This window comes from Furipterus horrens, unplaced genomic scaffold (assembly GCF_987537825.1).
Source record: "Furipterus horrens unplaced genomic scaffold, mFurHor1.1.pri manual_scaffold_9, whole genome shotgun sequence".
NCBI classification, from domain to species: domain Eukaryota; kingdom Metazoa; phylum Chordata; class Mammalia; order Chiroptera; family Furipteridae; genus Furipterus; species Furipterus horrens.
The window spans coordinates 27,652,431-27,670,412 of NW_028327179.1; the positions used below are offsets into that span (position 1 = coordinate 27,652,431).

The 17,982-nt window shown below is 45.1% G+C and overlaps 1 protein-coding gene across 3 annotated transcripts in view; it reads right to left on the bottom strand.

Moving 5' to 3' along the window:
• Positions 1-14,731: 14,731 nt before the first annotated feature.
• GLCCI1 (glucocorticoid induced 1) overlaps positions 14,732-17,982 on the bottom strand; it is an 82,007-nt gene continuing 78,756 nt past the window's right edge. For all 3 annotated transcript variants that reach the window (XM_090287193.1, XM_090287192.1, XM_090287194.1), the window contains 2 exons: positions 17,728-17,848; positions 14,732-16,572 (listed from right to left, as the gene is read on the bottom strand). In XM_090287193.1, the coding sequence (XP_090143319.1) occupies positions 16,224-16,572; positions 17,728-17,848 (470 nt within the window). In that variant the 3' untranslated portion in view covers positions 14,732-16,223. The remainder of the gene's footprint in view (positions 16,573-17,727; positions 17,849-17,982) is intronic.

The window sequence follows — 17,982 nt, forward strand, 5'->3', positions numbered from 1 at the left end:
ACACAGTGGGGAGGTGCTGTGGGGGCAGGTAGGGACTGGAGAGGGACAGAGGAGGAGGACGGGTCACACCTGCATGGAACTGCTGATGGGACCCCCTACAACCCCCAGGTACGGCAGCTGGGGAGGAGACCTAGTAGGTGTGGAAGTAACAGTTTTGTATGTGGGAGCATAAGCAGTTTGGACACTCCACAGTGGTAGAGACCCCAGAGCTGGTGCCTCTCCTCCCCTCCCTCGTCACTGGTGCATGCTAAATGGGAGGCTGCACACATCCGCAGATCCCTGGATACAGCCCTTCTAACGAACCGGTGGCCCTGAGTGAGGGTAGAATTGATGCTGAGCCAGGAAATGGTCCCATGTGCTCAGCTGGGCCAGGAAGTCCCCTTCTGCTCTCTGTGGCCTCAGTCCCCAGCTCTGAAAGGGTCTCCTCCAAACCCACAGGAACGCTGGGCTCCCCGGCTGCCTGTGGTGTGCCCTCATGGAAGAGCCCAGCTCCAGCAGCAGCCACTGTCCTCTACAAGACAGCCCGGCGGACAGGAGACGGGGAGGGTGGAAAGTGGTCTCCTTTTCTGTGCGGGTGAACTGGGTTGGGACTCAGTGTTAAGTGTTGGATGTGGTTCTGTCACCTCCCGGCTGGCGGAGGCTGTCCTGGGAGTCTCAGGTGCTGAGCAGTTCCTCAGCCTGGCGTTCTCAGCCTTGGAGGACGTCAAGACAGAGCCCTGGGACCTCCCGTGACGACCCTCCCTCACACATACAGGAGGCCTCGCTGTACCCTTAACCCAGCGGTTCTCAACCTGTGGGTCGCGACCCCTTTGGGGGTTGAACGACCCTTTCACAGGGGTCGCCTAAGACCATCGGAAAACACATATATAATTACATATTGTTTTTGTGATTAATCACGATGCTTTAATTATGTTCAGTCTGTAACAATGAAAATACATCCTGCCTATCAGATATTTACATTACAGTTCATAACAGTAGCAAAATTACAGATATGAAGTAGCAACAAAAATAATTTTATGCTTGGGGGTCACCACAACATGAGGAACTGTATTAAAGGGTCCTGGCACCAGGAAGGTTGAGAATCACTGCCTTAACCTCTCTCTCTGGTGTTTGGGCCTGTGCGTTTGCTGCCCACTCCACCCAGGATGCCCCCTCTCCTTACCCTCAGCCACCTTCACAGCCCTACTTACCCCAGGAGCCTCCTCGGATCACCCCCCATCCCCCCACTCCCCAAGGACTTCTCCAAGTGTAGCCGGTGGTTTTCCTTTGAGGAAGCACCCCTGGGCTCTCCCTTGCAACTCCCTCTGCCCCCCTGCGCTTCTCCTGGCTCCTGAGGAGCGAAAGCTTGGTGCTCTGGCTGGCCTCCTAAGGCCCCTACTGTACGCATCTGCCTGCACTACCAGCTGCTGCCACCCCCAAGGACAGGGCCCCTGTTTGCCCCAGTCTCCTCTGTCTCCGGGTCTTCAGCACTCTGGAGTCACCTTGTAAGCACCGGATTAATGATCGCTGAAGGGAATGCGGATTAAGGGCTCCTACTTCCAGCCTGGGTCACAATTGTTTGCAGTGGCAGTGAGGAGACGGATCGGGGAGGGGCTGACTCCATGCTGGAGGCCCAGGGAGCTCGGTGGGGGAGGAGGGAGGGCCCGGGGTGTGGGGTTCTCCCGTGGTGAATGGATCACTTTAAATACTAGCAGGCTGCGTGTTAGAATGGATCCGTGAGGAAGAGGAGAATGGTGGTAGTTGGGCAGGCTTTGGAACAAGTAAAAGGAAAGAATTGCACATGGAGGCATTTTCTCCCTGAAGTTTCTTTACATTTTTGTTAAATTAAAAAAAAAAAAAAAAAAAGCTTCAATTCCCTTTCCCATCTGCAGTCCACTTGGCCAGGCTCTTGATCCCTCTTGATAGGCGTGTTTTGATCCGGGCTCACACAAAGCCCCCTCGGCCACCTCTCCAGTTTAAGGAGAAGCAGCTGCCGCCTGATTCTCTGTAAAGCAGGCTGTGTGCCAGCCGGGCCGGGGGCTTCCTCGGGTGGGGGTGGGGGCACCTGGGGACGCCTCCCCAGCTGCGGAGAGCACCCCATCTCTGGCATGAAGAAGACAAAGGTGCCCCACCCTCATCACGCCCAGTCTCATTTCTTCATTCTCATTCCATGTCCTGAGGCCCGTCTGCCCTACGTTTGCCGTGGACTTCCAAGCCAATTCAGAGAGCACCTGCGGGAAGACTTGACCGCCATCTTAGGTGGCCAGTAAGTCCCCGCCCCTTCTCCCCCTGCCCCGCCGACAGCTAAGGAGCATTGCAGTTTAAGGGATGGAGCCAGAAATGTTTCTATTTCCTCCTTTCTAACTGTTTTTCCCCAGCTGGCATGGGCTTTGGTGCACATTATAGATTCATTGCCTTCAAGATGTAATTTTAGAAATGTCAAGTTGATTTTGAGTTCTGGGAGAGGGAGAAAAACATCCATCAGCATCAGAATTAGAAAGGCACCAATGTAGAAAGAACCAGCACTTTTTGACAGAGGTTTATACCCAAGAAAATGTGATCTGCTCTGAGTTGGCAGCCCCGGGAGCCCTGACTTGCCAGTAGGCATGGAGGTGGGGCTCACCCATCGCGCTGTGGACAGCCTTTCCATTGGGTGTGGGGGCCAGGCCTGTGCCCCCCGGGGTGCCACGAGAGGCGGCCTGGCCATCTGGGTCAGTGGTACCAGAGCCCTCCTGCCTTCTGCTCATGCTTCAGCTGCAAGAGTCAACTAATTGAACTCCTTGCTTCTCTTTCTCAGAGAGCAGTGCAGAGACCTCTCCCCAGGGTCTGGATGCTGGCAATGGCTCAGGGCTAACTATTAGCACTACTGATTTTGCCAGGATATCAAAGTTGCATCTGTCTTTGTGGTCAACTAGTGGCCTCCAGACAGGCCATGGCAATTAATCCTCTGCTTTGATTTAAACCATCTCCCCAGTCCAGTGACTGGCACCACTCACAGAGCAGTGATGTAGGTCTCTTTAGCTTTGTTGGAAAAGAGATTTCAGCTTGGAGCCAAGCTGAAATGATTGGCAATGGCTGCCAAGAACTCTGCATTGAGAAGGATTCTGAGAAGCAAATGGTGTTTGTGATGGGTGTGAGGCACGGAGTGGTGGCAATAATGTTATATATTCCCTAATGCTGCATTAGGTCTTGTCCTTCATGGGTCTTCTCCCTCTCCTTTTTCTTCTTCCCCTCTCCTCCTCCTCCTCCTCTTTCTCCTCCCCTTCCCCACCCTCATCTCCCCCTCCCCCTCCTCTCCTCCTTCATTAAAAGTAACTTGGATTCTAGAAGCCGGAACAAGGGACAAGTATGGATGAGAAAAGCAGAGAGTTCAAAGAACACATCATTACTGAAACCTAGTTTAACTCAAACTAATTTGAACACCAGCAAAAAAGTGGGGGTGTATTTATTTGCTTATGTAACTGAAAAATGTATGCTCAGGCACAGCTGAATCTAGGGACTCAGGTAATATTCTCATCAGTTGTCCTGGAATCCCTGTGTGATGCTTTCATTCCAAGAGACTTCTCATAAGGAAGCAAAAAGGACCAGCTTCTCCAGCCAAATTTTGGGAATTGAGCCTACCTTGGGTCCTGTGTCCCACCCTCAGTCAACCACTGGGAGCAGGTGGGTGGGGGATCAAGCTTTCTTGTGCCTGACCCTGAAGCCTGACCCTCAAGGACTGAGAATGGAGAAATGATAGTTACTCAAGGGGACACTAGAGGAAGAGGGAATGGGTCCTGGCCAGGAAAACACAATAGTGATGCACCCCAGTTCTCCCTCGAATGACTTTGAGGGGACATGTGTGCAGTCATTCCAGAGGGGTATGGAGCAAGGCGGGTTAGGTAACTGGTATGTTTTCCCAAAACCCCACTATAAGGGACCTCTTTTGAGGCCACCTCCAGACACTAGGCTGGAAGGCTTGGCACTCTCAGTGGCCCATTGAGGACACTTACATTGCAGCTCTCTTTTAGTTGACTTCAAGGACTTCAGAAAGGATCCTGGAGCTATTTGCATCCAATCTGCTCATATCCAGATGAGGAAACCGAGGCACCCAAGGGACAAAACAAACAAACAAACCCTCCAAAATTCCACAATATTATGTTAGTGGAAAATCAGGACTAGAACCGGTGCTGCATGAGTCCAAGAAAAGGCTTCTTTTACTTCAACATGTTTACTAGAAACTAATAGCCAAAGAAAAGAATTCAAAGACATGCAAAAAACTCCTTTAAGAACCAATCTCTAACCTGGCTGCTGTGGCTCAGTGGATTGAGTGTCGGCCCGTGAACCAAGCGTCGCAGGTTCGATTCCTAGTCAGGGCACATGACTGGGTTGCACGTTAGATACCCAGTTGGGGACTATCAATCAGTTGCCTCTCCTACACACCCTGACTGGGGATTGAACCACAACCTAGGTGTGTGTCCTGACTAGGAATCACAACTGCAACCTTTTGGTGTATAGGTTGATGCTCCAACCAACTGAGTCATCTGGTCAAGGCCCCTTCTCTTTATTTCCAGGCCAATTATTAATTGTACCCTTTGGGAATAGAATTTAGGGCAGTAATTTAAAAGTTCAGGTTCTGAAGCTGAACAAGTCTGTGATCAAGCCAAGACTTTGCCAGCCGTAAGTCATAGATCCTCTCTGAGCTTCTTTTCCTCATCCATCTTATGGGGACAGTAGCAGCCCCTGCTCCCCAAGTTACTTAATACTATGTTCGCACACTGCGACACACAGGTGTGGCCACTGGCATCACTGAAGGTCATTCATTTGGTAAATGCTATTGAAGAGTAGGAGGCTTCTCCCCACCCCCCACGACCAACCCCCATCTTTTCTCCCCATCTTAATAATTATTAACTCTTTCCTAAACACCATGGGAATGGAGGAATGGAGGATGAATCAGTAGCTCCTGATTCTTTCATGAAGTTTGGCAAAATATCGTGCTGAGAGTAGGAGAAGTGAAGTGGGTTCTCTGCCACAGAAAGGGGACATACTCGAGACTTGCTAATCTGAAAGGCATTTTTTAAATGAACCACTAACCAGAACACTGATCAAAAGAAACTGGGACACAGAGCAATTGGAACTCATACACATTGTTGATGGGAAAGCAAAGTGGAACAGTCATTTTAGAAAACGGTTTGGCAGTTTCACAGAAAGTTAAACACACACTTACCATGCAATCCAGCAATCCCACGCCTAGGAATTCACCCTAGGGGGAAATAAAAATTTACATCCACACTAAAGCTTGTATGTAGCTGTTTGTAGGAACTTTATTCATCATCTCCCCAAACTGGAAACAACCTAAATATCCTTCGCCTAGTGAATGAATAAACAGACTGTGGTGCTTACATGCACTGGGATCTTCTTTAGCAGTGAACGGGAACAAACTATTATTTCTGCAACAACATGATCCTTAATGTCGGTGCCATGTACTCCCTGCTATGATGTACAACGAGGGAAACTTCACCTCCAAAACTCATAACCCAGTCTAGTCACAAGAAAAATCTCAAACAAACTCAAATTGAGGGACATTCTGCAATATATTGGACCAGTGCCCTTCAACAGTGCCAAGGACGTGTGAAACATGAAAAGACTGAGAAGCCACCACAGAAGGGGGAAAATCAAGGCGAGGACAGTCCAATGCCATGCGGGATCTGGGGCTGGATCCTGCAACAGGAAAAGAATATTAATAGAAAAATGAATGAAGTCTTAATAAAGTCTGTAGTCTAGTTAATAGTATCATACTGATGTCAATTTCTTCATTTTGACACTGTGTTGTAAGATGTTAACATTGGGAAATTAGGTAAGGAATTTTGTCCTATCTTCGCAACTTTCATGTCAACCTAAAGGTATTCCAAAAAAAATTTTTTTTAAAGCTTTTTGTTTTAAAGGCTATATACTGTGTGATTCCACTTGTCTGCCATTTTGGAAAAGGCAAATCTGTAAGGACAGGTACCAGATCAGTGGTCTCTGGGGCAGAGGTTGGGGGAGGGCTTGACTCCAAAGATGCACAAGAAAACACTGGGGTGTTTGGACGCTTCTGTAAATTGTGTTGTGGTTATGCGACTGTTGCATTTGTCAGAATCCACAGAACCATGCACTGAAAAGGATAAATTTCACTATATGCCTCAATAAGTATGGTTTTAACGAGAAGAAAGAAGAAAAGAAATTGGTTTCTGGATCCTCCACAAAGGGTTGCGGCACTACAGGAGCGGAGGAAGCAGAGAGACTGGGCTGATACGCATGACGCTCACAAGAAGGCTCTGCTCACGGTGGTGTTCCCACGACGTCTTCTAGCCCCTCGCGGTGGGTGAGTCCGGATAGGCCAGATTACGCTTCAGCAACAATCACCACAACATCTCAGCAGCTGATTACAAAGAAGTTCTCTCGTTTCTCACGAATGCTCTATTTCCAACGTGGGCCGGTGAGGCTCAGCCCCACAAAGCCTCGGAGACTCATGCTGACAAAGCGCGGCCAGCTTATAGAGGATCTCATGAAACGCGCGGAACGGTAGCGCTAGAGTGTCACCCATTGGCTGAGCTGTGCTTCATCCTAGGAATGGCACACAGCCCATTGGCCAGAAATGGTCCCATGCCTAACTGCGAGGGACTGGGAGGTGGGACCGGGTAAACAGAGTATTTCCTGCCTACTGCGATGTCTGCCTTAAAAAGGCTCTAGGTCTTTACAGTTGACTTTGAAAACCGTCTATTAAAACCTAGCAGAAATAGATTCATAGATATAGAAGACTGGTGGTTGGTTACCAGAGGGAAGGGGCGTTGGTAGGCTGAGTAAAAAACGTGAAGGGATTTGAGAAGTACAGATTGGTGCTTACAAAATAGTCATAGGGATGTGAAATACAGCATAGCAACTATAGTTGATAATATTGTAATAACTGGGTATGGTGCCAGGTAGGTACTGCAAATATTGGTAGAAACAATTTTTAATGTATGTGATTGTCTAACCACTACGCTCACTCCTGAAACCAATACAAAATAATATTGAATGTAAACCTTAATTGAATGAATGAATGAATGAATGACTAAAACAAAATCTCATCTGTTCAAAGGAAAGAAAATATACATGGATTAAAGAAGAGAGTTGTAGGACTCAGTTTTAAAAAATTTTTATTCTTAGTAGAAAATGGTCTTCTAATACTGGCAGTTCTGTTCCTATAGGAGACTGGAAAAGTTCCATGTAAAGGTACTGCCTCTCACACCCCTGGTCCCCTTCTAAGCAGTCCTGGCTCCCGTTCTGCTGGGAGGGACACAGTCTTAGGCTAGTAAGTCACACACTGGGTCACAGGACCTCCTGGTCTAAGCTGACGAGCCCAGGAAACCATGGCAGTGATCCTGGCAGACTTAACCTTCTACCCAAAGAAGAGTCAAGAGTTTATCAGCTTCTCCCTCCTTTCATCTTGAACTGGTGATGATATGCAATGTGTTTCATATCATCAAAATGAAGCAAAGCAATACACAGTTGCTATAAAGCCATGGGAGCCTGGAGTAATGACAAGGTTTAAACAAGCAGAAGCAGAGAGGGCTAGATAAGACACCCGGTGGACAAGGTGAGAGGGCAGGACCATGGAGACAGCTGAGTTGGTAGGCACGGCCTGGGCATCATTGCTGTTCCGCTGCTCATCTGAACTTTCATTCGTTACACCTCTTTGTACTTTCAGCCATCATGCCTCTTTGTGCCTTCCTCTGAAAAGAGGATTTTTAGCCTTAATACAAAATACACTGATGTCCTGCCTTCTGATGATTAATTGGTAGGAAACCTACCCGATAGCCCTACTGTTCTCAACATGCCCAAATGCTCACTCTGGAGTTTTCAAGCATTTGGCCACACTCCTTGAACCAGTATTTTCCTGGAGAACATGATGAACCTCAGATGAATTCTGGGGCCCGTAGGCTCTGTATCAAATTTCTTCCTGCACCCTCCCCAATCCGCCCCTCACCCCAGCTCCCAGCTCCTATTGCCTGACACTCTGGTGAGATATGGCCCCTGAATCCCATCTAATTTGGATAAGCTTTCCTTTGGCATAAGGATGGGTGTCTTCTTCATGACTCACCCTAGCAGAGCTGGCTGTAAGTGCTCAGGAATCTTCTGAAACCAGATGGAGACCTGTACCCAGGCTCCCCTCTGCAAGCCAGGGAAGAGCCAATTGATTTTAGAAATAAATGGCTCATCAGCGGAGGTTGGGTTATACATCAGCTCTGGGATTCCTTTTCCAGCCACTTCCTGGGGATTCCTTTATTGATTCTGATCCACGGTTCTCATTGCTGGTATTTCTGGCCCCTGGTAGTGCCCCAAGGGTTTGTTCCACATTTAGGGCTAGGGCGTCCTCCACTATCCCCATCTCCAGCACAAACCAAAAGCATTCTCAGGACTGACATAGCACTTGACACAGCAACACCCTTCTTTCCATTCTCTTCTGGACGTTCACTACTATTTCCGGTGGCTGGGTTAGAAATGCTCTTTTGGTCCAGGTGATTTATGGGCCTCTTAGCTTCAAGAGTTCTGTGCATCTTCTGAGATCATATGTAATTTTGTGTGTGTGTGTGAAAATGCACCTCTAAATTTTCCCCCCTGAGGAAGTGATCTAGAGTTTCTATAAATTCTCAATGGGGTTGATGAACAATAAAGTCAGAAACATTCATGCTAATCATGCGTTTCACACTGATGCAGAGGCACCAATGCCACTGAGCTTCCTATAAGCTCCAAGAGGCTGAACCATCCACGGGTAAGCAAGCAGGAGCTCCCTCCGGCCATCTTTCCCTGCAGGCAGCTCATAGCCATTCTGCACTGTTTCCCCACTCCTGGCCCTTAGTGGCTGAGTTGGCTGTGCCTGTTGCCTCAGCAGTCAAACTGAGGGGTATTTTTATCCTGCCAACAGGAGCTGCCATCCTGGGTGAGCTGTGACTTTGGTTCCAGCTGGAGAGGAAGAAGCTAGCAGGGACAGAACAAATCCTGACGACGCAGGAGCCTAAGCTCTTGCTACCTGCAGCCTGCCACCCATCTGTTACCTGCCCTCAGAAACGCCCCAGGGGAGCCCTTGCTTCTGCATCATGGGTTTCAATGGTGGGCCCGTGGGGAGAGAAGCCCAGGGCCCAACAGGCTGGTTTTTCTGAACTGTAAACGAAGTTCACCGTTAAAGACAAAACACATGAAAAAGACGGCGGATTGGGCTCAGGTTGAAGTCTGAAGTGTTATGGTCTTCTGACCTTACTATCTGGGTGTGGGCAGAGCCAGGACAGCCAGGGAACTGGAAAGACTTGGGTAGCCAAGGTGACAGTCCCTGATTGACCCACTACAGAAGGCAGGAAAAGGTGCAGATAACAGGTGGTGTGGACCGCAGGAGGAAGGTAGACCACAGCTCCTGTCCTTGAGGACCCCAGAGATAGAGATTTTAGGCTCATGTAACCAGACTTTAGAGATATAACCACTATTAGTTTTTGTACATTCTTCATGTCTTTTTTAAAAACTCACATATGTATGTATTCTTACAAAACCAAGGGATCACACTGTTTTGTGACCTGCTTTTTGCCACTTGGTGAAAGTGCTGGCACATTCCTATTCAGGCTGCACTGATTTATTCTTCTAATAGCAGAGATGGGAATGACCATACCCAGCCGCCCTCTCAGCCCTGAACCTTAATTATCCTTCTTTTTAACCTTTGCTATTTCAAGGGCAACAAATTATTTCAATTTGCATTGTTTTGGGGACTAGGGAGGTTAAATGTTTATTTCCTTGTTGATCACTTCCCTTGAATTTCATCTTGTTTTTACATTAGAAACATGTAAAGCAGTCAGTTCGGTCATGTCCATTTTCTACTGCAAACTAGATGATGGATGGATGGTTGGATGGTAAGAAGTGGGTGCAGGCAAGGGAAGTGGTCTGCTAATAGGCCATGTTGCTTCCTTATTTTCCTTTACAACACATTACAAAAATAATACATGCTCATTGTAAAAAAAAATCAAATATTACATAAGGGCATATAAACATTGTGAAATCTTATCTCAGCCTTTTCCTCCCTGCACACACAGACCTTATTCACCAGGTGTAACTATCTTGAGTCCCTTCTCACTACTTATCTTCTTTCAGGACTTGCTGCAATGGTCTTGGATTTAGGGAAGCAATCAGAAGGGGTCAGGGATTCAGAAAGGAATAGATTCTTCATAGAAAGCTCCCAGGGTGGTCACTGGGAAGGGAGGCAGGAGAGACCACACCTGGGGTTTGTCTGCAATCAAATGGCAGATAGATGAATGGGGAGTGAGTTAAGATCACCCTGTTTGCCTTGATTTCAGTCCATATGAAAAATGGCAGGCTGCTTACGGCAGCACATGAGCAGTGTCCTTTGTTAACTTCTGTCCCTGGAGGATAACCCTTTTCCTTTACAAAGTGGAACAGAAAACCTGAGAAAGGGGTTGCCTTTCCAACACGAACCCTGCTCCCCCATTTGGCAGGTCCTTGTGGAGCCCTACAGCCACGTTTATCCAGCTCGCTTCCAGACAGTGGTTTGAAATAACATCCATTGCCTGCAAGGCCATACCCAGTTCTGGCTAACGGAATGTCATCAAAGTCATGCTTAAAACTGATGCCAAGACTTGAGTAGAATCCGTTGTGTGAAAGGGAACCCATTCCTTGTTATCAGAAAATCTTTTGGAGGAAAAATGATCTAATTGTTCAAATTCTTAGTGCTAAGAAAATGGCTGATTTTGAATGAGAGAGGCCATCACCAAACTGATCTGGAACCTTCAAAAAATTTATTTTTTATCTCATCTTTTAGAGATGCAAATGCCTGTGGAATGGAATAGTCCAACTTAGAACTGGTGGGTCACCAGCCTTCTGTTTAGTAAAGGAAAAAAAAAAAAACAAAGACATTTGAGGTGGAAATATTTTTTTTTTTTTGGTTTGAGATTCTGGTTTTTCTTTTTTTCCAGCTTTAAAAACGGTTCACCTATCTTACCCCTGCCTGCATCATTTTCCATAGGGAATCCTTTTCTGCAAGGGTTTAATTCCCACCCACCCCTCGCTTCCATGTGTTTGTCTTAGGTAAGATGACTTAGTGTTAGACAACCTTTAGGCACATACAGTAGACCAAATACCACGTGAATTGTTCAAATAACATTTTGCACGAGAAAGCTTTGTCATGGACTGAGCCCAAAGGGGCTTCTTTCAAGAAGTGTCCATTCTAAAAAAGACAAACGTCATTTTCTGTGGCCAGAGCACAGAATAACATAACAAAACTCTAGGTGATGTTGCTGGTCACATCACCTAGAGGGGGCAGGAGCAGCTGCTGCATTGTATTAGTCCTCTAATGCTGTGGAACAAAGTCCCCCCATGTTTAGCATATTAACACAACAAACATTGATTATCCCAGTGTCTGAAGGTCAGGAACCCAGTAGGGGATTAGCTGGGTGTGGCTTGAAGGCTCTTATGAGGGTACAGCGATCTCAAGGCTCAACTGGGCCAGAGAACCTGCTTCCAAGCTCACTCACATGGTTCCCGGCAGGAGCCTCAGTTCCTTGCTAGCTGGCGGCCAGAGGACCCCACTACTTTCCATATGGGTCTCTCCATAGACTTCCTGAGTATCCTCATAACATAGCCTCCCCCACAGCAAGTGATCTGAGAAAGTGCGCACCCCAAGACAGAAGCCTGTCTTTTTATAAAGTAACCTGGGGAGTGGGAGCCCATCATGTTTGTGGTATTCTACTCATAAGCAAGTCCAGCCCACACTTAAGGGGAGAACAACTAAGCTCTACCTCTTGAAAGGAGGCCTATCAAAGAACTTGTGAACATATTTCACAGACAACCAAGTGTATGATACAAGTTACGTACATCCAGTTTGCTCTTTAGTCTACAGCAGAAGTCAGCAAACTTTTTTCTGGAAAGGACCAGACAGTAAATATTTTAGGCATTGTGGGCCAGACTATCTACATAACCTGGTTATTGTGCTGCAGAGTAGCCAGAGGCAACACAGTGGATACATGAACAACGTGGGGGTTAGGGGTGCAGACCCCTTGCACAATAATCCACATATAACTTTAGACCCCCCTCCCCCCCCAAACCCAAAAAACCTTTACTACTTACTATATAAGCAAATGAGTGTGGCATTTTTCCAATAACATTTTTATTTACAAAAGTAGGCATGGGGTGGATTTGGCCCATCTGGCCCCATGGCATGGCTGGCTTATCTGACACCATCGTGCCTCTGCAGCTTGAAATTCAGTGGTGCAATCACAGGAAGACACAGGGCTCATCTGAGAGATTTAGGTGGAGAACAGGTCAGGACTTGGAATTCCAGTCTTATAGGAAACAGGAATAGGAATGTAAAAAGGGAGAGCTGATTTGGACCAACAGGGCACAAGAGAGTGTCTTCACTCCATTTAACGGCTGAAGTTGAGATGAGGCCGCAGGTCTGAGATGCTCTTTACACAACTGGAATGGTGGGGCTAGACCACAGCATTCCGATTTTGACTCAAGCTGTGAATTAGGGGATCCATCTTCACAAAGATCCTGCAGCTCCAAAGAGCTCTGAGTTCACCAGGGCGCGAGTGTCCAGGGGAAAAAAGAATCGGGTACCCAAGATGGGGGCCAAGGTGGAAGCTGCTCATAGAGAGCAGTTAGGGAACATGTGGGGATAACAGAACTTCAGACCTAAAGGTGCCTCACAGTGTGGGGTGGAGCACGGGGATAGCACTCACTTTCTAGCTAGCATACACTTAAACATATGTAAGTTCTTAGGCCTAATTTCCCCCTCATTGTTTCCTAAGACTTGACTTGGCAAATACTGATATACTGACTTGTTTCTCGGGGCTGTTTACATTAAGCTTACTATGTGATTGAGTCAAGCAGCGATGGGGCTGAGAATTCTACTTTTCCTTCATATTCATTTGTAATGAAATTTTTAAGCTGTGTAAGGTACATGATTTCTTGCCTAAAACACGTATCCTTCTCAAGAAGATGGCTGACAAACCATTAAAATTTTATATTTTACTTCTTTTCAGCTGAAAAGACACATACTAGTCATTTTAGATTTCGATTTAAAGGTGAAATCTTATCTCTTTGATGAGATGTGTTTCGGAAATGAACACTTTGCTGGTAAATTGTTTCTCAAAGTGGTTTGCTTTTGCTTTCAGGACACCATGTGATCTATCATGACCCTATTTGAATAGCTGGGTATAGCATCACCACCCCACTGTTCTGTAAAGCTTTTCTTCCTCTTATCCTGAGTCTAAACATAAATAAAAGAGTAAAAAATAAATTCTTTTTTTGCTATAGCTCTCACAGCAAGAAATATGCAACTTTCTTGGAGCTGATTTCACCAAATTAAAAAAAAAAGTTTCCATAAATAGTTTTTAGGTATAAAATCATGACGTGCAAACAATGTTTTCTCTATTGAAGGTGCTCATGGCTGGGAGCATTACAAAGACTTGGAACTTTAGACATCTAGCTTCTTACCCTGTGATGGAAAGTGTGTAAATTAAATGTCAGGAGGAAACCAGGCTGTGGAAATCTGATCCAGTTAGACTCCCTACAGCCCTGGATGTGGCAAGGCACTCACTGAGCAGTGAATACTGCCATTACCCTGAACTGAATTCCTCTCCGTCACGTAAGAGGCTCACCACCCGGTCTTTCCGAAAACATCCGTGAACTATTCCACTTTTACTAATAACTTTATTTAAATAAGACACAAGAACTTCTATACTGAAAAAATACAAAACAAAAGCCACACATTTCCTTGTGTAAAGCCGTATTGATGGTAACTCGAATACTGTTCAGCGCAGTGGCGAAATTAAACAGTACAACTATATACAAAATTTAAACAGTTCCTGACAAATTTCTACAGCTGGATGTAGGATACATTTGAGCTCAACAACTTCTGGGAAATGTACATGGCAAAGCAGAAGCTTTAACACATTTGGTTCAAAACTTTAATATATGCTAAGAACAAATGTACAACACAATATTCAGTTTCTCATGAGAAAATAAAAGCACATATCACTATAAATATCATACATCAGATTTCATCACCAAAAAAGCATACTCCGTCCATCTTTCAGAGATTGATATTGATACTATTGCATCTTATTTGGACAAAAGCAGAGCATAGGATCAACACATTATGTAATGCTAAACCAGATATCAGAAGTTAATGGAGCTCATATTTATCTTACAGAGCTAATAATTTTCTCCCTTTAACCATAATCTACAAAATATAGTATTTTCATCAAGGCCTGAGATTATTAGGGTTAAAGGTGTCTGCTGCTGAAGAGATTGTTCTGAAAGGTTCCCCTGTGAAAATGGCAAAAGTAAACCGAGTCCTTTTCCGTGACAGTCTCCTACAATGTAACACTGACTAATTTAAAGGAGCCAAAGTGCACCTTCAGGAGAAAATATTACTGCAAACTTTGGTGGAGAGAAGATAATTGGGATCATGATGAAGTAACACACAGAATACATACACACACAAACATGTACATATATATGCCATTTCATTAAAAAAATAAATCAATGGTGTTGCTTTCACCTTTATCATGTCTTCCTTCTTCAACCTCTTCAGATAATAAAAACCCAGGAATGACTGAAGGGAACTGAAACGTTCCTGTAGCTGTAGGCACCCTGTTCCCCTAATTCTTAAGAAAATTGTGCCATACGCTTTAGGTGCAGATGGAAACAACTCTACACTTTATTGAACTAAAGGCAATGGAATAAAAATACCAAAAAAAAAACTTCCCTTTGCTTTTACATGCTCTCTTTGTGCAGCAGAAAACAATGTCTGAACATTGGGTTCTTCCGTTGACCAGTCAAGAGTACCTAGGGCTCTCTTCACACTTGGTTGAGAAGTTAGGTCAAATCTGCGAAGTCAAGGCTAATTTTCTTGGGTTTTTGCTGTACTTAGCACAAGCAAAATATTAACAGAGCTATTAATGATATTATTATGAGAGGCTTAAACGAGACAGTTTCAAACTACTGCTTTTGTAAGTCACTAAATAACCTGCTTATGTTGCCTTAATTCTGAGACCTACATATTTCCTCTCAACACGAATGTAACTCGTGCATCTAAGCTGCTTGAGGAAAACAATAACCAAAAGTATGTCATTTTTAAACCTGCAAGTTAAAGGATTTCCAAAAGGGAAATGAACATTAATATGCCTTTAGATAAAACAGTAGCATCTTCTGACCTTGATGGCCAACATAAATTTAAAAATCTCAGCTACCCCCTGTGAAACTTCACTTGTTCTGAATTTAAACCCAGACAGTCTTGTCTTTAAATTCCATCACACGCTATGTGGCATGTCTGTGTGCAGCCTAGTACTGCACACTTCATATGCGGCATGGAACAGTCATTAACTGAGCAACACCTGAACTTGTAAAAAAAAAAAAAAAAAGCCACGTTTACACATGTTGAGACAGTGAATACAACAGTTGTTTTACTTGTAACCACATGACAGAGGTGATGTAAGACACCACAAGATTTGCTGGTTCTTCTCATGTTCACCCATGTCCAGGATTATGGTCCTCCTAGGGTTGAATGCACTTCTTATTCTAAGAAAGTGGAATGTAATGAGGAAAGGGAAATGCATAAAGTAAGGAAAGGCAAAGAGTGATGTTCCCTCTTTAGCTTTTTAGCTGTGAAATAGTTAATATCCCAATATGATATACATTCCAAGTTACCTGAGTTTAGACTTCAACTGAAGTACCTGAAGCTAGGCCATAGGGTGGGCACTGTGCAACTGTTGTGGCCATTTCTTTCATTTTTTGCATTGTATGTATTACAGAAGTTAGAAACAAACACCTGGATCAATTGTAAACATAATCCTGAAGTACAGTATTTTCCATAGGACAAAACACAGCAAGACATTTTCTACTGAGACAGGCAACTTTTTGATATAGAGCTTATTTATACTGAAGAATTTGGAACAAAACACAGGACACAGTACTAATCTGTCAAACATACTATGAAATGCATAGTCTCCACTGAAAATGCTCAATGACACACACGTTTTGCAAGCATTACTGCTTTCCACAAAAACTGCTGAATAGGAGTTCCATCCCTGCCAAGATCAGTGTTAAGAGATACTTGATGTTGCTGATAAGTATTTTGTCGGTGGTGATGTTCTGAAAGTTTTGTCACTCCATGCATGTAGATGTCTGGGATCTAGTTCCTAATCCATGGAAGGTCGGGTTGAGGCCAGCTCCCCTTCGCCTTAGATGATCATGTAGCTCTGTGCAGAGATGTGTTCCTCTCCCTGCAATTCCTGCAGGAGCTGCGGTGGCTGCTGGGATGGCTGTTGGACAGAGGCCTCCAGGGAGCCCCCGATGCTGGTGTCGTCGGAGAGAGACGTGAAGGAAACCCGGGAGGAGAGCTGCTCCACGCTCAGGGTTGCCAGGGCCGAGCTCTGGCCCGAGTTGGGAGAGTTCTTGAGCATCAGGTCGGAGGCAGGTAAGAGAGGGCCTAGGAGTTTTACAGGACAGAAAGCTGATCCGGTTGGGATGAAATTAACCTTGTTTTTGTCAGGACATGAAAAGAGAGGGGCTGAGATAGGCTGACGAGACCTAAAACCATAAAACAAAATGAGGTTCACAATCACGAAAAAGTTAAGTACTTGCTGAGTTAATCGGAGTTCTCTAAAACAGCTCAAGTGTGAATGGCAGGGAATGAGTTAAGTGTACACAGAGGGGTAAACATCTTCCATAGCACAGGTCAGCTGGCAGACTACTGATGTACACAGCACTGAAGTGATATTTGAGACAAAAGCATTTTCAAAAGGACTGGGCAGACAAATTTTTTTCAGAGATCATTAGGTTGCTTTCAAGCACTTAGGAACATGGAAACCCATCTTACATTGTAGTTGAACATTATGCAAAGTTAGAAAGACCTTTTCTGTTAAGAAAAAGTATACCAGGGAGAGGGATTACCCCATCACATATTTGGTTTTAAGCATTTCCTCCTTTTTCTGCAACTCTATACATACTTCTACTAACACAGATCAGGAAAAAAAGTTTCAGTGGTTTCTCGAACAGCCAGTCAGCCCAGCAGGGCAGGGTCCACGAGCCCTTCCTCTCCTCCCACGCCCAGGAACTAAGCCATTCTCTGTCACAGCCCGGCCTCTGTCCCTGTCCACGTGCAGGAGCGCAGCCACCGCCACCGGACACCTGCACTGGGCAAAGGGATGAGGGAGCCCAAGAGCCACATAGTTTTCATTGGAGCTTTTCTGCCAAGTATTTACAGTATGAACCTCTTTTCCTTTAACTTCTAATTTATACTTACTGAAACTTCAAAAAGAAAAAAAATCTGTAAATAGTGTAAATTCAGTGACTACACACGCTAGAGGTGCTTGCAGGGAAGGAGACTGGCTTCCACTGTCATCAGGCTGCCTACACAGGGACCCCCATGTGGCTGCTAAATGTCTTTGTGTTAGCCACCTCAGCCAACAGAGCCTTTGCTGGGGAAATTTTTAATGACTGAAAATAGATCTTTTAGCTAGTAAGGATGAAATTCCAAGTTTCTTTTGTATTAGCTTACATATTTCCAACATATAGGCTCCAATTCTCTTTTAATAAGATCTTTTTTGCCTATTCAGTTCTCTTTTCATTATTCTGAAACCATTATCAGCTGGATGGAGTAGTTGATTCATCTGTAATCAACTGGTCTCAGGAAAAAGCTTCACAGCTTTGCAGATCCCAGCTGATAGAAAAGACATTACTTACGCCATTTCCTCAAAGACCTTCACTCGCTCACATCCCTCTGGGGGCTCCCGTTTGAACATGTAGCTGTTGTTTGGTTTGGGAGATGAAGCATACTTGGGTAACGGTGAGCTACTCCCACTGTCTGTAAATTTAAAGCAGTTACATTAACTAGTGATTGAAAGCTCTTTTAAATTAAATTTGATTTCCAAACAAGCAGCCTTTTGCACAATTTATCCACTATTGCCCCCTTACTTCTACCACAGAGCTTCCTTTATT